Here is a 24,506-nt window from a genome sequence, read left to right as displayed (position 1 = left end):
GCCATTGTCAGCATAACATTTGAGGCCGGCCGCCCATGGCCGTGATTTACGCACATTTTTGTGATGAAATGCAGCTGGCAAGTGCACTCTGCTTTCATTCTCGGGGCTATATTACACTTGGTTTATTTTACCTGTCAGTTGAAATGCAAACAATCTGTCTACATTCTATATATAACCACCCATTGCCATCATGTATGTTTATGAAGCAGAGGGGTTTCATGGATTCAGTCTCGGAAGCCTTGGAGGGCACCATGACTGTCTCAGCTGACTCGCTGCATGACCCAGATGGAAGAAATGCATCTGGTGGGTCCCACACACCGTGGCTACACGGCGTGGGTCTCTTACTGGTGCTGTGTGGATCTCCAGTCTCCACGTAACAGCTTACGCTGGGCAGCATGTTACTATCACCTGCTTAAGAAGTCTGTCATCTTCGCAGAGAGCAGATGTGATTTATATGGCCAATCCCTCACCACAGAGAACAACTAATGGCGTAAGTGAGGGGAAGGAACTGAACCACTGGTGGTGGTAAAACGTGCCTACAATTCCACAGGGAATAGCCTAATATTATTCCCTAGACTAATGAGCACATCTATAGGAACCAGATCAGACTGCAAACTCCTCTCGCCATGACTAGCTCTCTTGTTCTCCTCACTCTCCCCTGACCGCTCTGTATGTCAGCACTCGAATGAGTTATTACACTCAGTTTCTGCACTGGAGAGGTGCTGTTCCTGTCTGGTAGGAGGCAGAGGAATGGACGGATCTCTAGTATGCTTTCCCTTATATAGTAAAAAAAAATATACCAAGAACATACAATCCAGCAGAACGAAAACAGAGCAGTTAAATTACAGAAGAGAGTAAGACAGAGAGAAGGCTCCATGAATACCACTTAAGGTAGGCTCCCCATGGAAGGATGTGATTTACACCCTTTGCCGTAAAAGCTGCTAAGGTCCAGCAGCCAGGGATCTAGCCCTGGGCTGGGCCACCTGGCTTTTAACTGTGAACATTTGCCATCCATTTATGCTATCTTGCCTCTGACCCTTGATTCCCTCTAACATGGGAACGACACCTTGCCAGGTGTAAATGCTCCACGTATGAGCTGCTGCTGGCTCTCATCAGAAGCCCTGCAGCCTGAACTGTGCAGAAGGGATCCCCAAACTGTTACCAGGTTTGTTAATGTCCTGACAGAGTGGCTGTCTGCAAAAAGGGGGCCTGGAGAGCACTAAAAAGGTGTCATGATCTCAGGGCACAAAAGAGGATGGGAAACATCTTTCTTACCCAATGTCTCCAGACAAAGCCCTTCGCTTCTCTCCCAAGAGGTGGGGACAGGATTCAGCTTATCACAAGGTGTTTGTTGAATGAGTCAAATTTCTGTCACTCTCCTCAGGAGACCCAGCATGTGTTCTCAACCAATACAGCTCCCCTACCAAACCAGCCCGTGGGGACAGCCGTCCACCCCGCGCGTACTGCTGGGACCTTGGAGGGGGAGCAAGGAGGGACAGCTTGGTGTGCAGCTGACAAAGGCCAAACACGTCAAACAAAAGGACCACTTAGGGCAGAATGAGTCTCACACCATTTATGCAACAAGCACAAAAACACTAGGCTGAATTTTCACATCCTGAGGTGGGCTGGGGGAATCTGTTTGCTTCAAGTCCAACCAGCGTGTGAGTTCTTAAGACTGGATCACACAAAAAGTTGTAAGAGTGAACAAGTTTTGCTAGCTGAAAGTGAGAATCTCAGATCAGGATAATATTTTGTTGACTCACAACTCAAAAGGAATTTAAGCAATTTGCTTCAAACACTGCTGAAAGATTCTCCTCTGCTTTCTGAGTAAGTGCTGAGCTTTCCAGGCCAAACTGATTTTTCAAGCCAAACCAATTTTTCAAGCCAAAATTGACAAATGCTAAAATAGAATGTCACTAGAGAGGCTAGTTGCTACCTTAAATCACACAGAATTACTTTTACTCCACAACAATAAAAAGCGCTACTCAAAACCAATACTTCTCTTACGCTGGTAAGCAATGGACCACTGGGTACCCAGCAAGGTCAGCTCCAACCTACTCTGAAGACAGCTGCTCTGAACGAAACATGCCATGGATGAGGGATCAGAAAAGCAATTAAATGCTCTTTGAACAGCAATAGCTTGGAACAAATACTAATTTGTACTTCTCTTCTGAGAAGTGAATATAAAATAGCATTTCTAGTGCCATTTGATGTAAATCGAGCCGTTTATGTGGAATCATTACAAGTACCAACAGCTACTTCTGCAAATTCCTCTGGGAAGCCAAGTGGGGGTCTCTCCTCACAACTTAAACCAGACGGTCTCAAGGATGAATATCAGGCAGGGATAACGCCAGCATCTCTTGTGGAAAAATGAACAGGACTCTGCCCTTCTACTGGACAACCGGAGAGCTGGGAATCTAGGCGGACCAAAGAAGTAGCGCTTATTTCTTCGGACCAGTCAGTGAAGCACACAGAGGAGCTGACTCTGGGACAAAAAGGTATCAGCTTTCAGTGGCAGAGAGGCACTTGGAAATCCAGCTCCTGGAACAGTACCTGCTTGTGCCAAGCACCTCTCCCCACTGCCCCAAAGGCAGGGCAGAGGTCATGCTTTTGGAGCGTGCTGTTCCTGCTTGGTTGCTGCAGTGCCATGGCATGTTCTCAGATGCTCTGGAGAATTGTCGGCTGCAATGAATGCATAACAAAATCATCCAATGTATTGAAATTGCCTGGAAGATTAATGCAAGGATTGCTTCCTCCTTTATACTTGGCTTTCCTTATCTGTGGGAGTGCTTACTCGTGCTGGAGATAGACAAATAAATAAATAAAGCACAAGAAGAGGGAAAAAAAAAGGAACTCCAAACCAGCCAATTAACCTTTGAAATACAAGTTGCGCTGCTGCTAACTAACAGCATCCTGTAACCTCCTAATTACCAGCCATGTACAACGTGGCAGTTGGAGACAGAGCTGGCTGTTAACCCCGCGGATGCGTTGTGCGGGAGGATCCGATCGCTGCTAATGACTGAAGTCCCAAAGAAACTCGCTTCCCATCATCAGCTGCCTCCTGCTACCCGGATCTCTTGCCGCAAGCCGGCTGTGCTGCCATGAAATCTTAAGTCCGCCTCTGAGAAGAACGGGACTGCTAAAGGACAGCTCTGTGCAAAGCAGTTCTAGCATCTCCTCATCTTTCCCGTGAGTCAGCTAGCTGCTACAGCAGTCATGCCCTTAGCCACAGGACAGGATCCTTGCCTTAAAGGGTATCATGTGGGCTACATGCATTAACTGAGGTGGTGCCGGCTATGTTAGCCAAAAGCAGCCAGAGTAACCATGTGAGCAGAGCGCTGCGAGCTTCAAATTCCCATAAAAACACATATTGGAGCCTTGAGGGGATTTGGATATGGACAAGTCTCATTCATCTGGAGGTAGCATCCAGGACTGCGGCAGCAGAGACACAGATCACCTTCCTGTCTTGTCAAAGGGTGTTTCCAATGTGCTGCTACAGCACACGTGCCCCCTTGCCCTGTGGCTACAATAAGGGCCAGCAGTAAAGCCCACTGGGTTTTGCCTCCAGCCTGGCACCTTGCAACCTCGATTTCCTCATCCAGAAGATATGGACAATAATGCTCGATTGCCTCAAGAGGGCTCCGCGAGACTTCTCTGCAGAGTGCTGCTATGTCCCGGGATAAAAGGCGAGATAACACACCAAGGACTAGTACTGCTCTATCTGCCATGCCATATGTTGTTCAGTACCCTCCACCCCTCCCACACACACAGAGGATTGATGCCTTGGCTTTGAATAGCACTCTGAAATAAAAACGTATATGGTGCGCCCATCTATTTTCAAAGCCACCAGTGACTGTGAAGTCTGAGAAGCTGGAAAAGAAAAGCAAGCAGCCATTAATAATATTTTATAAAATGGACTGGGCATTCCCTTACAGACAGTGAGGTTTGGGGAGGCCTTCCCTGTGGCTGCTGCACTGATTGCAGCCCAGTTCGATAAAACTGGTCAATGGCTGGAAACAAGTGTCAAGAGTTGAGACCAGGAAACCTGCTGAAGCTGTTCCACCCAGAGCAAACGTCTCCATAGCAGGTGATGTTTTGCATGGCGTACCCTGCCCATGCTGCTGTCAGCAGACACAGAGCAGAGCAGGCATCCCCAACAGGAGCCCCTGAACCCTGCTCTCTGGGTAACACTCAACAGCCTGCGGGGAGTGAGGAAAGCAGAGGAGAGCCAGAGGAGTTATCCTTGTAGGCAGCTCCTAAATCCTTATGACTCAGGGAATGGCCTCCAGGTTTGCCCTTGGGAGGATGGAGAAGGAGACGATGGCAACACCCACGCCTGATTAACAGCCGAGGGAAGGCTCACACCTTCTCACCTTGTAATACCTGCTCTGAGCAGAGATGCAGAGTGACTTGGCAGCATCAATCACTCAGTAACTAGAAAGCTGTGATTAAACTGTTTTTCCTGGCAAGAATCATGGCATACCCAAAACGAGCCATTCTCACCTTCCTTCTGTCCCAACACCATGCTGTGGGTTCGTGACAGCTTCGCTCAGGCATCTCCTCCTTATCTCCGCACAAAGCCAGCCCCCCACCCCGAGTCTTGCAGCCAATTCTCACACAAGGAGGGCTGTGGGTTCTGAAATCACCCCGCTTTGCTCACAGAAGGCCCAGACTTTCAAGCCAAACAGGCTGGGAGCCTAGAGCCATTTTCTATTACTTTCGGATCACCTCTCAGCCTCTGGCGATGCCCTGGAGGTCACTCTGTTGATAGGAGAGTGCTTGGGTGAGGTGTTTCGAAGCTGGGTTCTGACAGCTCCACAGCTCGTTATCCCCACCGCATACCAGAGACACTTTGCAGTCAGGCACGTGGAGGAACTTTTACAGGTTTCACTACAAAATTCCTCCCTTTTTATTGGGCTCACACTGGGCAGTGCTTGCGAGCAAAGCTGGCGGGAGTCTGATGCTCCGTAGCCAAAAGCTTCAGAATCTTTATTGCCATTGGCTTTGAGATGGTTTAGAGCAAATCTTTTACAAGGTAAAATCCAATATAAACCTGCTGGCTACAGTTCTCCTTTGTTAGCAGCAAGGATGTAATTATCACAATTTACCTTTATACGAGTGATTGTGGACAGACTCCATGCGATCCCTGGGCTCTCTCACCGCAGCCTGCCTACGGTTTTCCCCCAGCACCCGTCATGGCAATATCCAAGGACTGACAAAGCTGCATCCGCCTGACAAAAAAGTATCCGTGCAGAAACGCAGCCGCTGTGAGGAATGAATAGTCTATTCAAAGGCAACTGACAAGGTGTATTTCCTAATTTTAAAACTTGTTGTGGAACAACTAACCAGACAGAAAGCTGACAGCGACAGCTATTTCCTTGTTGAGTTTGGACACTCTCTGCTTGTAAGTGTGAACTAATTTACTGTTGCAGGGCTGAGGTTTGTGTGTTTTAGCTGAGTAGTTGCTTTTCTGAAAGAAAATACGCCTCAGATATCACGGAATATGGGGGTTTAAAGCACCTAAGTGGAGAAAAAAATAAAGTAGCAGCACTCGGAGGGTTGTTTGCCATGGTGCTGAGCAGAACTTAATCCTGGGGAATGACAGAGAAGAAAATGCAGAGCCTCTTGTCCTGCCTTTGGATGTACTATGATACCCTGCCTTTTCACTCCTGAGCAGACAGACTATATCGCTTTATAAATAACCTTGACCTGGTCCTGATCCTGCGGTGGAGATTTTGGGGGAGCACTTGATGAACCTCGGACCACCGACCTCATAGAAAATCGGTGTGGGGACCTCCTGGCCTCGCTGGGAAGTGTTTTCTGCACCTGATATAGATGCAGCACGAGACATTCCAGAGCACGTCTCGAGAAAACGGTTGAAAGTAACCAGTTTTTCCCAGAAAGAAAAGCCCAGAAAAGCATAGCTTTCCCCAGAGTGACCAACTGGAGATACTCAGATGACTCATGTCCCTCTCCCATTGCACGGCCCCTCAAGCTCCCATCAGCCAACAAGGACAAGCTGTCCTCAGCTGCCAGCACTGCTTTCTGCCATCACCATGTTCAGACTGGGAACAGCATGATTTCTCTTTCCTCCCTCCAAACACTTAAAAGAAAGACCTACTTGCACCCTATGAGATCAAATTAAAGGTTTTGGAGCCTTCAGGGAGAAACTAACTTTTTTCTTCTTTGTTGCTTTTAGCATTGCCTGACAGTTTAAGTCTCTATTTAAAGGACCAGGATCAAAGAAGAAGCTTCTGCGTGGGTTATTTGCACTACAAGGTCCGCTGTGCACCACCACCATCAGACAAAAGGGGTATTTCCACCACAACAATACACGCTTGTATGAATAATTCACAGCAAACAACTTAAGCTGTCAGGCTCTGAGCTGCTGAGTCCTAACACACATTTAAACTCCCCACACCTCCGCAGTGCTGTCAGCCACCTTCCAGGCTTTTCACACACGGAAGGATGCTCCTGCTCATCACATGTCTGCAGCATCAGGCCCTCGGCCCCATCTGCTGCTTCCAACTTGCATGAAACCCACTTGCTCCCTCCTCTGGCATGGCTTTGACAGTCACCCCAAGCCACCATGCAAGCCGCCATGCCGTGAGCACCTGAAACCAGAAACCCTCAGGGCTCTTCAGGCCAGTCCCGCACTCACCTGCTCGTGGTACTCGATGCCCATGCTCAGCGTGTTGATGAGAATGGCTATCATAATCCCCCGGTTGAAATACTTGCTCTCCACGATCCTCTTCAGCTTGCTGCCGAAAGCCTTCCACAGGCGGGTGACCTTGTTCCTCTCCTTGGGTTTCTTCTTCTTCTTCCTCCTCCTGCCCCGCTGCTGCTGGAGCTGGTCTCTGTGGTCGCCGTGCTGCAGGTCCTGGGTGAACTCGTAGACGCCATTGCTGTCGGAGTCGCAGCTGTCGGACTCGCTGAAGGCAAACTCGGGGTCCTCCAGGAGGCTGGCACAGAAGGGACAGTCCTGCAGCTCGCAGGTCAGGGTGCCGCCCGGCGGGCTGGGCAGCGGGCAGGCTGCGCTCAGCCCCGACAGCCGGCTGGGCGTCCGCCGCAGACCTGCAAGGGGAGAGGCACACCGTGAGCCCCCTCACACCCTCAACATGGCGGACGGCCCCATGTCCCCGCTCGGGCGGCGCTGGGCCTGTCCAGGGCAGAGCAGCTTCTGCCGCGTCCTCAAATAAATGTAATACTCCAGTACAGCCTTCTAGCCATCCATCTTACCAAGCGGCTCTCACTTTGCCTCATTCTTCCTCTCTGTCCTCCTCTCCCCCAGCCCTGACACCCACCCTCTAGCCCCCTCCATGGACACGGGGTCAAGGGGCCCCTCTCCACACAGCGTGGCAGCCATTTTATGCTCTGCTGCTGGGAGAAGACTGACCGGCACACCTCTCACTTTCAATTATTTTTGATTATATCTGACCAGGCTAACATCATTAGCGGGGATCTGAGCGCTATCAAGCTGCTACACCCAATTTAGATAGGGCTTCCATTTAGCTGATAATGAGGAGGGAGAGGGAGAAATGGACCAAAGGTGGCTACAGACCATGGATCACAGCTCGGAGAGTCACGTAGTCCCTTCGGTCTCCTTCATCCCTCCTTCAGCCTTTAATAAAGCTCAGGTGAATTCTTTGCTTGAGGCACAGAGTGTTCAGGGTGTTTTAAAATCAAACACATTGCCACATGTTTCGTGGTGTGAGGAGAAATGCTGGCTGCCCTCACAGAGCCCAGGTACGGAGGTGATACGGACAAGCATAACAAGGATGATTCAGGTGGAACAGGAACCAGATTTTATTTCCTCTTATTTAGAAACTAAATTCTTAGTTTCCTCATATTTAGGAACCAGATATTAATGACAGAAAAAACCCAACAGGAAGGCAATACTGCGAGCATGGGATCCTTCCTACAAAATGCCGTTCAACGAAAATGCATCAACGACAACTTTCCTTGAGGTTCAGGGAAATAAGGTGAGGGGACAGTTTTCCTTTGTGACACATGCCTGACTGGAGGTTGGATGGGGACACTTGGAGAGGTTTTGGGGAGTCCAAGCAAGAGGCAGTGGATGCTCCTGGCTCTGGGCCCAGGAGCTTGGAGCTCACCCAGCAGTAATGCTGCTGATTTCAGCTACTCCTTGTTGACACTTGAGGACGCCTTTAAAGAGAAGGCAGCACCAAATGAAATAAAACACCCCATTAGCTTGAAAACTGGGTTGTGACAAGGGTCAAAATATATTTTACTTGCCTGAATGTCACTCAGATATCACTGGCCTTCAAAACAGCCTTGCAGGAGAGGGCTGTTCTCCTCCTGGGCATTATGTCAAAGACACCAGGAAGATCAGAAATATTTACCCCCTTACTCCACCCACAAGCAGCACCAGTGCAGCACCGCACATTAGCACGGCGTTTCTGATCAGGATGGGTTTGATGAGGAAAGACTGCAGTGTGGCCACAGTAGCGCAGATAGCAGAGGTAGTGGGGGCTTGCCAGACATCCTTAATGCTATCAAAGTGTTAAAAATTATATGAAAAACACTGGCGCCGCAGATGTCTTCAAAATACCAGAGTCTCCTTGGCTGCCTGCTAAAATAACCTCACAGCATTGCAGGGCACGAGAACACGGAGGAACAGGCTGTACTTTATGCTGTTCAATTCCACAACAAAAGAAGGGAAGAGAATACTCTCTCCCACAATTGCATCTTTCCCAGCAGACACCAACCTTGTTTCCAGCTGGGGCTGTGAGTGCCCTGGCTGCTAATGCCTCCTTAATGCTCTCAATTATCACTTGTGTGCTCTCCTTGCACAAGTCTTCCAGTGAACAGAATCTGCTTGTTGACTTGTAAGAGCGGGGAGAGAATTAAGTGAAATAGCTCTTTGTTTGCCCAGAGAGGCTGAGGCCAGGAGGGTCTCACCTTTCCCGTCGAGCACAGGGTAGGGACTTAACATGGCTCCTTTGCTAATTGTAGGCTGGGATGGAGAAACATGAGCTGGGAGCTGTGCCTGGCAGAGCTACACCCTCAGGAGCTGGCTTGTTTGGCACTTAAAGATCCTCCTGAAACCTGTAAGACACATCCATCATCTGCATGAAGATGGTTGTGGTGCAGAAGTGAATCTGACTCGGCCCTGTTGGTACGGCAGGAGGGGCTGCGGCAAGAGTGGGAAGGAGAGCCTGGAAAGAGCCGGAGCCGTGGAGGGGAAGAGCTGGGCACTGACAAATTGTGGGACAGGGTCTCCAGCTGGACCGGCCGACTTGCTTCCCTTCCCAGCCCCTGTGCTCCTCAGGGTGCCAGATAAGCTGCTGCTGCTCACCAGCCAAGAGCTGTGGCATCCACCCCCTTCCCTTAGATATGACCACACTTCTGAAAGAGACAAACCAATTTCAGGATATTTGTTTAAAGCATTTTGGCATCCTCTGGGCTGAAATGCCTCTGTAAAAAGAGGATACTATAATTGCATTATTAATAGCAACTCCATCTAACCTCCAGCTTTCGAAGAACCTCCACAGGCTATGTGAAAATCTCCTAAGTCATTGAAGTGTCCCTGGTACGTCACAGTTGGGACTGAGATCTGGGTCTTTCTTTTCCTGAAGAGGACCCCAGCAGCAGATCCCCTTGCAAGCATGAAGAACAAAACCTCTGACTTGAGCACTGCCATTCAAGAAACAGCTCTTCTGCTCGGCCTTGCTTTCCTAGTTCCAGACTTCTGTGCGGCCTAGGCTTTTATCTCAAGGTAAATACACATTCTCATAATAACCTTCATTAACTTGCATAGTTAAAGATGTACCCGTGATTCATATAAAGCCCTCGCTTAACAACGGAAGAACGTTGCAACTAACCTTGCCCTCTTCTGCCCTCCTGCTAAGCTCCCAAGCGTACAGAAATGTACGCCGAATGCAATTTCTATAAACAATCCACTTTACCCTTTTGTATGGTCGCTTGAAAAAAAACCCAAACTAACAAAGACAAGCCACCCAACCTATTTGGCAAGCAACCTTTACCGTGACCCGCCCCCCCCCACCCCCCCAGGCTAGGCTTGGTATTTTTTCAGCACATACATCACTAGGATAAACATTTGTGTCCATGCACACGCAGATAAACAGTTTTGGAAAACACAGGCATTGAAAAAAACAGATGACGAGTTTGGCTTAAAGAGGTCGAAAAATAGAAGCTAGACCTTTTTGACTTTTTACTGTTTGAAGGCTTAAGACTATTTTTCAGCCCTTAGCTCCAGCCATGAGGTCTGGAAACATTTTGCAAAATAGAAACCCAAGTGTTGCATGCAATTACTACTCCAGCAGTGGGTGATTTATACACGAAGGGAGATAAAACTACACTAACTAGCAGTGCTGGTGTGGCTGGAGTCTACAGAGACACGGATGGGATAGGGGTCCAAAAGAGTCCCCAAGATGTTCCTCATTCATTAAGACTGAACAGAGCTCCAAATCTGCAGTAACGCTCAGTCCTACATTTCTTCTGCACATGGGGAAAGACGAGAGGGAAAGCCGGAGACCTGTAGCTCTGCGACACTCCTGCCCTCACATGCATTTGCATTTTCTGAGAACTAGCACAGAGCAAGGCTCTGCAGTGGCCATGGGCCTTCCTCCAAACCTACTGCTTCTTCTTGCCAAAAAGAAATTCAGACACTCAGGGGCCCATCAGAGCAGAACTAGGGGTTTCTAGAAGTGTCTGTTTTGAGTTCTTTCAGTGCCTCCCTGTTTTAAACTTATGTTTCCTATACCTTATTCTTCTCCACCAGCTTCTACCTGCTCTTCCCTGTCAAGGTACCATCTCCCAGCAGCTGGAGCTTCTCTGCTGCAGGGCTGCAGCTGGCAGGTCTGTCATTCACCAGAGCTGTAATTCCAGGGGCTGCACAGATCTGTTCTTGTGTGGGAACAGAGGGAGAACCTCCAGGATATCACTAAGCACGTGAGAGGAGCTCAAAAACACATGCTTTGTAACCACAGGAAAGAAGCCTCCAGCAGTGGCCTGAACCCACTGGCCTGGACCATCCTGCATCTTGCTTTACCCAATGTCTGCAAATACAAGGGTAAAAGGAACAGAGCTCTCAGTCCCTCAACCTGTCCGACCTCTGGTTTCAGCACTGAGTTCAAATAGCATTCCAAAAAAGCCTCCATCTCCAGCCGCCTCACATGGCTACCATTAACACCTTAACTCTTGAGTAGTTTGCCCTTTACCCAGTTTTCCTAAGCAAAAAAACCCCAGCTTGTTTGTCCTTACCATGCTCTCCTACCAGTTGCTGCAGCTTCCCATAAGAATCCGCGCCCAGATTTACAGGGCTATTAGCCACGGCCACAGGTGAATTGCCATTCTTCTTTCCTTTGGGAACCGGAATAGAACTGGCTTTGCTAGTTGGAGAAGGCAGGATGGTAGGATAATTCATGTTGCCATGGTTGGAGAGTCCGGCAGTCAGCTTAATGCTTGCAGGGGCATTGGAAGACTTACAGTTCACTTGTGGTCCTTCAACATGACAGTCTGCATGGTAAATGCTGTGCACAGACTCCGAATCTGGAGGAGGAGCAGGGCTCTGCAAGTTGGGCGATGGAGAAGGAAGCATCAATTGACCTCCAGGTTTCATGACCTTGAGTTCCAGGTCGCAGATCTCAGGGTTGGACCGTGGCCCCCGAGGGCTCCCATTGCTGATGTGATAGTGGTGATGGTGGTGGTGATGGTGATGGTGGATGAGGTGGTGTATGGAGGTGATGCGCTTTTTGCCTCGGTGGCTTTGCCCATTTGTGGTGCTGTTTGGGTTAACTTTTTTCCGGCGCTTACTCTGCCAGTTATTGTACAGACGTATTGTCCGCCGTTTCACCTTCCTGAAGATGTGGCAGATGTACTTGAGCAGCTCCTCGTAGCAGCTACCTGGCTCCGAGAAGCTGGCAATTGTGCTGTCGTTGGAGAGATAACGGGCCCGCTGCTCCTGCATCAGCTGGTTCTCCCGCTGCTTTGTTTCAGAAAACTGTGTTGCTATCACAACCAGGCACAAGTTAATCATGAAGAAGGAACCAACCTGGAGAAAACACAGGGAAAGGAATTAGTAGGGACTTTACAAAGCAAGACACACTCTTCACCCTCACATGCTGTCTGGACTTGAAGTGTGGTTCTTAAAAATCCTGAGATTTCCAAACGTGCCAAATTTCAGGGTCTGCTCACCAAATGTCACGTCAACATGTGCCTGAGCTGCTAAGTTTGCTCCTAAGCCATGTTAAATTATTTTGGCAATGGCAAAGGAAGCTGTTAACAATAGCCTTCACCACTTTCTCTCCCTCAACAGTGATGACATTTGCTACTAATGCAGGGTGTATGAAAAACAACGCAATCAGTTACCACCACCAAACAGATCACTAGGAAACACCCAGCCAACCTGCGAGGAAAGATGGTCTGAAGTCCAATTTGTGCTGTACTGAAACTGCCTCTTCTCTTCCTCTATCACTTCACACCCTATCACAGTGTACCCTCATTTTGAAGAGCACAGTCGGGGTCCGTGCATCTGTGACTTTGTACTCTTGTATCTCTCTGACACAGAGAAACACGTCTCCAGGAGCTTTAGTGCTCCTAGAAAGGCCTGATTTATTGTCTAGTTGAGTTGATGTGTTCTTGGGTGATACCAGGTTTTCAGAACGAAGTCCCAAGAACAAGAATGTGAAGTGACCTAAGACTACATCCTTCCCGCAGCTGTTGAGTCCACAAACTGCTTTTTCACCACTTCAGTTCATAAATCAGCCAAAGGAAAATGTCAAATATTCCCATCAGAGAATCAGTGCCCTTAGGCGTGAAAGGGACTGACGTCAAGAAAGTGCCACTGCCTGCATGGCCAAACCTCTGTGCTGTGCTCAGTAGGAAAAGTATGGATTTAATCTGGGCCATTGTCTGGTGAATCCTCAGGGGAAGCCGTTGGGAGATGGTTTGTAATATCAGCCTGGATACTGTTTGAGAAGCAGCAAGGGTGCCATTCCCAGCTCCAAGTGACTTGGAGATTAGTCACCTTCTGGCTTTTCTGCGAGGATCCATATGTAGAAAAGGCTCAAAAGAGTGGAGCTTAAATCTCAAATACGCATGGCTCAATGCTAAAGGCTCAAAAATCACTGGCTTCAGAATGCTATCCATTACTGGGAAACTCCCACACTGCTCTGATCCATGCCTTTCCCACTGGTGGTTTGACCGGGAGCTGTGGGGGTTTGACTTCCCAAGGCCTTAAAAACCACACGGATGAAGATGGGGTTATATATGAAGGATATCCAGCCGCAAAAGCACTTTGAAGTGCCTCCGCCCGCTGTCCTGCCTGACATCTACATGGTACTTTTCCCTCTGCTATCCTCCTGTCTTAAATGCTTAACTTTTCCACAGATGTAGACCCTGGAGAAGGTTGTGCCAAGGCTGAACATTGCTAACAGGGGATGGCAGCTTCTGAAGGCAACCTCCAGCGAGTAATACTTTGTTTTTAGGAATGACGGTACCGTAAGACCTCAGAAAGGTGCGCTGCTATTACTACTGTTATTTAAAGGGCTCAGGTGAAGTTCAACAGTTTGAGGGCCCTTCACTGAAATGCGGCGTCCTCTGGCACCTTGAAGAGGCTGAAGGAAGAAAAGCTACAGCCTCTCCACTTTTTGCTCTGATTAGCAGTCGCTTGGCCAAGGCACCACAGTTAGGACGCATCAAGGTGACAAGACCGAGACTGGGAGAGTAAGAGGGAGGGAAGACCATATGGCCTGACAAGCTGTGACTATGCATTACATGTGACACTAAAAAGGACTGTTGTAGCCAATAATCTACAGCACTAATCACAACCTGCATAATGATGCTTTATGGCGGGAGGAAAGTCTCCCACCCTGAACCCTGGCTGTGAAAAGCTCTCCCCTGTGAAAAGCCCAGGGAACAACCTTACCCCACAAGGACAGGGAATGGGAGCATCTCACAGTTCATACTTACTATTATAAGCAATATAAAATATATAAAATTGTAAAAAGAATGTGCATCCATCACATAATACATGATGTCAACCCATCCTTCCAGGGTTATAACCTACAGGAAGACAGAGAAAGAAAGTGTAAGAACAGGAGTCAACCAAAAAGTTAGTAAACATCCATCTTCTGATAGTGCCTGGTATTCATCACTCCACAGCCGTCTCTCATGATCCATCCACGTAGACCTGCTGCACTTCTTTTCCCAGTTGGCTTAGGACAGCAGCAGTGTGTGACCAAAGGACCGGCCTGAAGTTCTTACAGGAATCTGGCACGATTAAAATGATAAAACATTACAATGAAACATCCAAAACACTGGTTCTGAGCCAATGCAAAGGAATTCCAAGGAGAGATTACAAACAAAGCAAAAGCCTCTCTGTGCAGAGATCTGGGTTTTTACCTTAGGGTCCAGGTTTTGTAATGCTATCCATAAAATTCCTAAGTTTCTGTAAAACCAATTTCTTTGTGATTCCTACTGGCTCACCATTACAACTGCATCACCAACATCATAGTGGGAAAGCATCTGAATGGAAGAGAGTTACCTTAATTAAATGTAGAATTGATTTCATACTCATTTTCTCTATCTTCCTTCCACTAAAAAAGAAGCTGAGGATTTAATTAACACCACACAGGCTGTGTGCAGAGCAAAGCAAATTCTGCCATGTAATTTACACATTTTATTTAGATAAAACATACCAAACTTCTAGTGCTATCTTGCTACTAGTCCTAGAGCTGAAATTTCAGCCCAATTTCCAACAAAATCAAAGCTCCTGTCTGAATTTACTTGCACTGACGTACCCTATGTGCTACGCCTAATGTGAGCCTTGGTGGTCCCAGAATAAACCAAGAATTGCTGCCTGCCTCCAATTTCAGTGGCATCATTCCTGATTTAAACCATGTTTGCACTGAAGGAACTGTGAATTAGCTTGCTGTGAACAAGAAAAGGATGAAGCCTCATTGGTGTGGAGGATCTTCTGTACGGCGTGTACAGAAAAGCTGATCCATAAAGCACTTGCTGTTGAGGCAGTGAAAAAAACCCCCAATGTTCTTGTCACACCTGGAGCATCAGGACAAAACACTTGCAGGGAAGTCAGACATGAATCCTTGCCACTTTTCTCCTGTTTTTTTTTTTTCTCAAGGAGCTGGAAGAAGCTCCTAGATATGGATCTTTGGTATATCGCCACACCTGCAAGGGGGAGAGCATTGCTGTACAACAACCATCAGTACTCACAGTCTCCCTGAGACTGTCAGAGCACCTTGTGTCAGCTCATGGGTGCTGGAAGAGAAACACTACTTACTCTTGATTCCTCTCACCCTAAAATCAAACGTGGCGATGTCTTACCGGCAAGTTTTCAAACCCACTTCCCACGTTGAAGCACGCGTAACTTAACACCCACCATGCAGCTGGGTGAGAAGAAGCCAGCGAGTACAGCTCCATGCTAAACCCAATAAACATGATCTGCCAAGGAGCAGGTAAAAATTGTCTCTGCAGCTGTTTTACTCTTTCAGCATTGCTAAAGACTTTGAGCAATCGTGTCTGATGACATGCTGGCTGCATTTACACAAACTGCACCCACCTCTCCTATTCCTCATTACATGCCTTAGATATTCTTTCATATCGCATCCTCGCTGCTGGTTAGTGATGTGTGGGTATCAGACAGCAACGCTATGCTTCCAGTGGCATGGGTTTAACATAAGCAAAAAGAATGCTTTTGGTCAACATGAACCCCAGAAATCAACCTGTGATGTTCAGCAGCAGACACTTTTTTTTGCGTGGATGCAGCTGCTGTTATACACCCTGGAGCCTGAGAAGGGGTTAAGCTGTCTGGGCAGACACAGGCAGTAATCAGTCTGTTCAGCGGTGTGAAATGGACAAGCAATCAAACTCAAACTGCCCTTTGCTGCCTTTCCTTTAACATGGTTGAAACATTTATAGAGAGCAAAGTTCTTCTTGGCTGCATCCCTTGCCTGTGCAGGCTGCGCGCAGCCGCCGATCACCTCCTGCACTCGATGCCTGTTCATGGGGAAACTGGAGGGATCAAGTTGGGAGGTGACACAAGGCTAAACCAAATCACTGCCAACTACCTAAGAAATGGTCTCCTTTGTGCCATTCAAAGTTCTCTGCCTTTCTTCCCCTCTGTTTGGGTGGGCATTTCAGAGTCAGGCTGCCACAGCTGGCACAGCAGGTGCTCCATCCATTTACACTCAGGGATGAAAAATGAGTCCAGGGACTCCAAACGTATTGGATACACCTCTGCACCGAATTTGCATTTGGTCCACAATCCTCAAATAGAATGTATTAAAATGAATAAACACAGAACCCCCTCTACAAAAGGAGTTACCTGAGGGTTGCTGTTGGGCTTCTGCAGGCGCTGCCAGCTCCCCACCTGGGAAACAGCTGCTGAGACAAGAGTGAGGGCCAACCACCATTTATAGAGGTATTTTTCTTGCGTGCTAGACAGCATTTCCAGCAAGAATCAATCGACACACCACATTTCTCCTCTGGAGGGCTGAAAACGCTCATCCGGATCTCATAATATTTAAGATGTAATTAGAATTTACATTATTTACTACTCGCTTGTAAACCAAAGGGACACAGGAGGGATAAATAGACCACTAGGCTTTTGTTCTGTTTGACATCTTTGTGGATTCATTTTTGGACTCATCACCCAGTATAAATGCAGCAGTACCTACAGGAAGGATTCCTGAGCTGCCGAGGATTAGAACGTACTAGCAATCCTGTAAGACAGCGTGCTCACAGACATCTGTCTTCTTTTTTTAAACAAATAGCTCTGGAGAAATGCAGGACAACACACATGCATAGCCACCTGTCTGGACTGAAACAGCGTCTGTGATTTTTACAGACTGATTCTGGCCATGCTGCGGACTTCTTTCCTGCTGTCCTTTAAAAGTGCTCCAAATGACTTTACAAGTACATTTTTACCTACTCCAAGATCTCATTGCATATCCCCGGCAAGGCCTTGGTGCAAATGGGAGCCAGACCATTTGAATTTGCCAACAGCTGGTCTATACGCCATGAACAAAACTCTTTAACTATTTTTGGAACCGAGTCAAAGGCATCTGCACTGGTGCAAGCTTCACTGCTGCAATGCACAGTTTGATCCTACACACTTACTCTCGGACCAGATGAACTCAGAGGGAAAGCCAGCAACTCTAGCTGTTCTCCCAAGAACACGGATATATTTTTTTCAGCATTGCTTTGCCTACTGTTCCTCCCTTGGGGCACCCTGAATGCAATATCACCTACTTCGCTAAGCAGAAATGACTTCCTCCTCTCTTCATTTTCCAATCTGATTAATCCAGTTGACTGCAGCTCCAGCATTTGGCCCTTCATGCCCTTTATAGATGTCTTCCAAGGACCTGGAGCACCTTTCTTGTGCTTTCCAATCTCAGCACTCCATTCTCAGTAATTAAATTCTGTTCAAGCCATGGTTGTTCACAGACAGACATATTAAACAGTGTCTCCAAATGTACCAGTTCAAAGCTCCCAATAAATGCAACATACAATTATTTATCAACAGAGATAAGACGGCAAGAAACACGTTTCCTAATTCTACTCTGACAAAAAAGATGTGCAAGATACGTGACACACTAGAATTTGCAGCTGCAGGGAAATAGATGAAAGATTCAATTAAGATGATTGGCAAGGTTGTCCTGGAGGGTGCTGCCAACTGCAATCACATGCTGCAGACCCAGTGGAAAGGAGATGCTGCCCTCTCAGCATCGGGAAATTATTTTTGCCTTCGAAGGACTGAGACTCGGGGCAGAGAACAGAGCTGTCCTCTAACCCATGGGAGACCCTGTATGACGCTCGGTCTGATTCTCCTTGCCTAAGCATTCAGTCTTTTACCTCTTACACAGCATGGGCAGGGATAGGATAAATCATTTGCCTCCCATTAATACCTATGAGCCTGAGTACTAAAGCCCTGAGCCTCGCGTCTGATCCTCTCTCCCATCAGCGCAGGGATTTAACAGAAAACACACTCAGGGGAATATAAGGATAGATTTTGACTTCGTTGGTCTTTGGCTTGGACACCATTCATGCAGTCCCCGGTCAGGCACTCCCTGATCACCATACTAACATGAGCATGATGAGAGAGGACAATCAGATACTTATTTTTTTTTGTCTTCTCTTCTGTGATTCTGATCCTCCTGGTTTGCTCATGCCACAATAATTTCATCAGTTGTAACGAAGATGCTCGTTTGATTTATAGTAGCATAACTGGGGAGAGAATCAGGTCTTCTAGTTAAGCTAATCAGAATCAATCTAAAACTCCAGAGTGAAAATCACAAGAGAGATGCAGATTAAAGAAGCTGGCAATTAACTCAGACCTCCTCGTTGTCCCCAGGGAGACAGGAGGTTTATATTGTTTTTTCTGAGGTCACCTCAAAGGTCTCTGCAGAACAATTTCTTTTATTATGTCAAAAGTTTTCATCATAAAAATCCTTGCCTTTGAGCTCTGCCAAAATTTTTGCGAGTTCTTGGCTATAATCCAAGAGTAGGTTATTTTTTGCCTTAGCGTCAGTTAAGTAAAAAAAAAAATAAAAATCATCCAGGCAAAAAACCTCAACACCCAAACTACTTTAATTAGTAAAGTCAAATACTGAATTGGTTTCTGTGTATTAGAAAGCACCAATGGCTAATGCCAGAGGGACTGCTGCAGATAGAAATCAACCTTGAGGTGCCACTAATCAATTGAGGAAAGTTTGGAAAATTACTGCGTGAAGCAAAGCCAAAAAGATCTTAAGAACTGAATGCACAGCATACAAAGCTCCAGCCTGGCCCCGAGGCCTCATCTTTCTCATGGCAAGACGTCACTTCCAGGATTACTTGACCAAACTTCCTTTGTAGAGACAACCTCCCCAAGCACGGGAATCAAAATCAGCATCTCACGCTTTAATCAAAACCCCTAAAAAGCATAGCTCTGGCAAACAGAAATTTCCTTGGTGGTTGATTTCAGAATTGCAGGTGCTCGTTCAACTCAGTGCCTGGCCAAAGCCAGAGACAATATAGAGACATAGAGAAACCCAAGCACTTCCAAACCATTGAGGCGTTCATCTTAACTGACGTCTATAATTTGCATTCAGCCTCTTTTTCTTTGGCCTAACTCAGGTTCTTTGGGGACAAGATGGGCATTATCTGCATCAAAATCAATTATACTGAACAGCAATTCTGAAGACTGCCAGGATTATTTGGTTTTATTTTCTTTTTATCTCATCATTTCCCTGGCCCTACTTCAAGGGGTTTTTTATTTTTATAAACCTCATCGAGACAAGATCCAATGATATAAATTGTGAGAGCTATTAATTACTATGATGGCCTCCGTAAGTTTTATAAGGCCTTCAGTATTCATTTCTGAGAGCCTCTTATCTATGTATTCTGCCCTCTCGGGCATATTGATTTGGCTAGCAAGCACTGACCAGTGAATAATGGAGTATTCCTTTTCCGTATGCAGAGTGCTTGGCAGCTAATCAAATCACTGTTTTCGAAGCCAGCTTCACAATTTTAATTATTTCCTTATGACACATGTTGTTAAGTAACCTCATGGTCAGAAAAACAGGTTTTATTATATTCTGACTAATGTCCTTTGAACAGATGCTTTTCCTTTCACTTTGAGGGCTTGCTTACTTTGCAAAGCAACTTTAGCCATTTCTTTATAAATCGGGAGTCTTGCAAAGGATGCATCTGCTCTGAAAAGTGGCCCTTGCTAAACAGAAAATAAAAGGAAACTGCAATCTTGCATTTGTTTTCAATTCGTGACCTCTCAAATTTGCGAGCTCTGCTCAGCGTTACCAGCTGATCCCGCACCGGGGATCCCAAAAAGCAGAGCGCAGCCAGCCTGCGATAAAGTTGGACGTGTTTTTAGTGGTACTGTTTTTAGTGACCCAAAATCTTGTGAAAGTGAATCTACGGGCTTAAAAATGGCATAAAAACTCAACAACTTTTGCTGCAAAAGGAAGGTTAGTTGCCGTCTCCGTTTCACACTAAATAACGCAAGATCCCCATCCGATAGCAAAAACATCACTGATTTCAGATGACTGCTGCTTACAACAAATCACATCTCAGTCCATATTCATGAGGTCTGATTTACTGTGATAATTATCCTCTGCCTTCATTGTTTGTGTAAAATATCTTCTGCACAGGGAATGCATTTAACTGTTTAGCTTCAGCAATAATGAGTCCATTATCATAGAGAGCGCCATAAATCAGCGTTTCATAGCAGAGCAAAGCTGAAATATGAAGAGTCTGCAATGAGAAGCAACCAAAGCCAGCCTGAGATCCTTGCTTACAGATGAGTGTACCGTATAGCAATCATATGAATGACAGCGCTTCTCCAGACACCACTGTCTGGAGCACAGCAGCAGTTTGGGGTACTGGCCCCAACGCAAAAAGCAAGGATTTCTGTTATTCACATTCTAACACCTTGTTGCAAACTATATTTGAGACTATGAGGGACAAAGGGTGCACAGCTTCAAGCACAACTAGCCCTCTGTGCAAGACTGTGACACAAAACATATTTCAGGTGCCTAAGCTTTACCCATTCACACTAATCAGAGTTGGGGGGGTGGGGTGGGTGTCTTCTTCTCCTGGATGGATCTGCCAACTCAACGCAGTCTGTGTGGGGACATCAGGGTAAAGGAGCTGAACCTAAGACTCCCCTATGCTACATAGAACTCACAGTTCAAGGTGCAATTGCAGCAACTGATCATGGAGCAAGGCTTGGGGCAATCAACCCCAAGTAAGATTTCCCTGTAAGAATGGTTGATGCACCTCAAGACCAGTGGCTTTTTCATCACCTAGCTGGATTCCAGATTAGGCCATGGCTTGCTGCAGGCACCCCTCTTTCTGCGCTGAATAAAAGAATCTGTGGTCGAGGTAGGATGAAACCCATCCAAAGCTACAGAGTTTTCAGCAGGCTTCTGTGCCGTGTTGGGTCCCTCCAATACCTCAAATAGTTTAGCGGGCCCAGACCTGGAATCAGGATGGCCTCTCTGACTTGAGCTATACAGAATGATTCCTTCTAGCCTTCTAGATGGAGATTTTTCAAAAGCATCTAATCCTCTTGGAAGCGCAGTCTGAGATGCTTTAAAGGGGCTGGGTATTTTTAGATTGGGCATTCAGCATGAAAGCTCTTCAAATGCAGAAAGTGATGTTTATTTGGCCGACCAAATTAAAAAAAAAAAAAAAAAGGCAACACCAACAAAACTCAAACCCCATCATTTAAAGTGAAATATTTTTGGTGATCCAAAACAAATTCAAGTCTAGTGACAAAGCATCACCTTGAAACAGTGGAAATGAACAGCTTAGAACTCTCCTCTTGCCAAATTCAGCACAGATAAGCATTGTTGACACATATCTCCAGTTTAAAAAAAAATAGTCCTTTTGGCCAAAAAACTATCTACTCAAACTCTGAAAACATGGGCACCCAGTGTGACAGCTGCTTCTGAAAAACACGGCCCACAAAACTACATGTTGCACACACAAATACGATTGCAGTTGGAGGCCTGAGGCTCTTTCACTTCCTTCTGCTTCAGTGTGCCTTTTGTTGTTCTCGAAAATATTTAAGGCCTCTGAAAGTGGAAGAAGAGAGGTTGCAGCAGACAGGCAAGCAAGTGTAGTAGTAGCATCTCGGGTACAATACTCTTGAGACATTGGGGTAACCATTCCTGAGCTGTCATTTTGTGAAGAACTTGGTTGAGGTACTCTGAGGTCCCCGCAACAAAGCAAGAGAAACAGCCCCCAAAAGGTTGCTGTTAATATCCATCTGAGCGACAGCCCAGCTAAAAAGATGCGCGGGTAGGAACCAAGAGGAATAACCCTGCCAGGAGGTTCCAGGGTGGAGGTTTTTGATTACTCTAAGGGAAAGCAATGTTAGAGCTTCAGGTCTCGTCTCCTCAAACGAGATCTTTTCTTAACTGAGTGACAACATGGACGAGGAGGGACTCCAAGCTCATTCTTGCATTTGGCCATAGAAGAAGTACATGCCGTTTTTCCTTTATTTTGAATGGAAGGTATAGCTCCCATTACAGATTTAGCTGAAAGATTTCCAGGCAAGGAGAAAATCCTCAGGGAAGGATTTCAACCATGATGTAGAGAGGCCGAAAAACATGTGAGGTGGGCAACAGCTGTGGAACAGATCAGAGCACCAAACAATGACGAAATGAGACAAATGAACCTCCTTCCTCTTCCCAAACCTGAAATCTCCCCCCAAGCTCTGAACCTTCTCAGCTGGCCCATCTACAGGCTTAGCTCGCAAGGGTGCAGATCCTGGCAGAAGCAGAGTCAGCAACACAGAGGCAAAACAAGCTCCTCATCAGCACATAGTGCAGGGTCAAAATGACTAAATCCTTGATTGGATTGAGATAGCTTACACAAGCTCCCAGGGGCTTTTTTGACAAGCTAGAGCACAGAAGAGGTAACTTCACATCCAAACAAAAGGGCTGTTTCTGCAGGTGGCCTGCAGCATACGGCTGTCACTGCCAGCTGTCGTACCTGCTCAGGCAGCCTGCCATCGCGTGAGGAGTAAAGTGTCCACAGAAGGACAAATGAAGGAAGAAGTGGGTGGCATCAATTCCCCCACTTTCCCACCCCAAACTTGTTCTCTCTTCTGAGCTGGTCACCCACACCTTCGTGGCTGTAACATACTCCTAGCTTTGGTGAGGCCACGTGCAAAGAGAAGTTCTCCATCTAAGCACGCTATCAAGATAACACCTTGAACTCTTGCTGCTGCTGACATTTCCTTTAATGCTGCACTATTTCCAGACATCTTTCTTCAGAAGGTGATTCAGCTCTTCCTTTCTTGGGCATTCTTATCATGTCGTGTGCCTGCTGGGCTGTCTTCAGCTCTCATGAACACAACCAGGCTTTTTTTCCCCCCCCGCCCCTTCCTGACAGCAGCAAGGGGGCTGCTGAATGCAAAACTGTCTCCTCTGAGAATTCCCTCGCTAGGGCCTGCTGATGATGGGCCAGAGATGTGTTGCTTGTATGACTTGATTAACTTGTTAACCGAGATGTCTTCTTAAGCAAAATCTCACAGAAACAATATGCACTCGGAATAACATAAGCCAGAATGAGAATCGTGAATCTGAGAGCTGCACCCGAGGCCTAATTTCAAGAGTGTCTTTCATTAAGGAAGCCCTTTAAAAAAATGCAGGTACTTCTGAAATACAACATGTGAAGAAGAGGCCATAGACAAGGTAACTCAGCCAGCACCAGCGGTGTCAGAGCCCCTCTGACCTGCCACACTTCCCTCTTGGATGCCTATTTCCTTTTCCTGTACGTTTGCTCTCTTAAATTGGGTCCTTCCAACTACATCCTGGAAGGAGATATGGAGGAACAGCTTGTTCCCTTGATCTCATCTTGGTTCTGCCTAGCTGAATGTTATCGCTCCTTCAGCTTTGCCACGCTAGTTTTGCCAAAAGCATTGCCTCCTGATGTAAAGTGCAATTATAGGCCTCACTTTTCTGGAAGTCAGACATGAAATCATCCAAGCAATGGTTCTGTGGTTTGCAAAAGAGCCTAAAATCATCTCTGCTTCCCTAACTGTGTATCTACCAGACACACAACCCCCTTTTGTTTTAATGGGTCTCTGCGTTCAGGTCTGGCCACTCCGAGACTGTTGGTTAGGAAGGTGGCAGTATTTTGGTTGCTCCACTGAGACTGTCAGTAATTCAAATTAAATTGGACTTTGGTTAGGTGGGTAATTCATCATTTGCAGTGTGACAACAATACCTGTAATTACTGCTCTTATTGTTGTGGCTGAAATTCGTGTGCAATAAAGGGATCTTAATATCATGCCAAACCTCACAGTTAATTTAGGTTCCATCTCCTTTCATTTATTCTGTAATAAGCTAATTAGTTCACATAATTTGCCATTGAACGTGCCTTTGTAACAAATATATACATGAATTAGCCTATTACACAACAAATGAGGGGAATCAAAACATGAATCATTTGCAGGATTACATAAAGAATTATTATCCTTTCAAACACCCGTGGATGCAGCCACCGTCTTTATTGCTTTAAGATTTTATTATTTACGCTAGGTTGGTTCTCCTGTTTGATGCCTCTGACTTACCCTTCTGCTTAGAAGGTCAACAATGCATTTCATTGTTTGGTACGCCCCGTTGCCACGTGCCAAGTTACTTGCAAGTTCAGGATCGCTACCATGAAGTTAAATGTCTTTCAGCTTGGCTGCTTCAAGCCAAATTCTGGCAGCTGAAAGAGCTTGGCCATACTGCCAGTCTCCTGCCTTGGTGCACCGTTCGCAAGGACGTTTTGGAGTAGAGATCTTCAGATTTTCCTGTCAAAGTATGCTTTTGGTTTGGTTTGTTCGCAGCCTGCACAGTATCAAACTGTGCCCTTGGAAACTCCTGGGCACGACTTGCAGTCACTGCACTTGGAAGCTTCCTTCCAAATCTCACCTGTGGGGCTCATTTCACCAACCTCCCTTCTGACAGCTCTTAAACCATGCTAGATTTCCAACTCATTTGGGA

At 46.6% G+C, this 24,506-nt stretch overlaps 1 protein-coding gene across 2 annotated transcripts in view; it reads right to left on the bottom strand.

Moving 5' to 3' along the window:
• The window catches only part of CACNA1H (calcium voltage-gated channel subunit alpha1 H), a 125,590-nt gene that overhangs the window by 75,688 nt on the left and 25,396 nt on the right, over positions 1–24,506 (bottom strand). The window contains exons 6-8 of one of the 2 annotated variants that reach the window (XM_063342723.1): positions 13,957–14,049; positions 11,248–12,037; positions 6,662–7,074 (exon numbers count right to left, since the gene is read on the bottom strand). In XM_063342723.1, coding sequence (XP_063198793.1) covers positions 6,662–7,074; positions 11,248–12,037; positions 13,957–14,049 — 1,296 coding nt within the window. Of the gene's footprint in view, positions 1–6,661; positions 7,075–11,247; positions 12,038–13,956; positions 14,060–24,506 lie in introns of those variants that run through there. The other variant, XM_063342724.1, reaches the window with a different exon arrangement.

Source organism: Chroicocephalus ridibundus, chromosome 8, assembly GCF_963924245.1.
Source record: "Chroicocephalus ridibundus chromosome 8, bChrRid1.1, whole genome shotgun sequence".
NCBI classification, from domain to species: Eukaryota; Metazoa; Chordata; class Aves; order Charadriiformes; family Laridae; genus Chroicocephalus; species Chroicocephalus ridibundus.
This window is presented reverse-complemented; position numbering and strand designations above follow the sequence as displayed.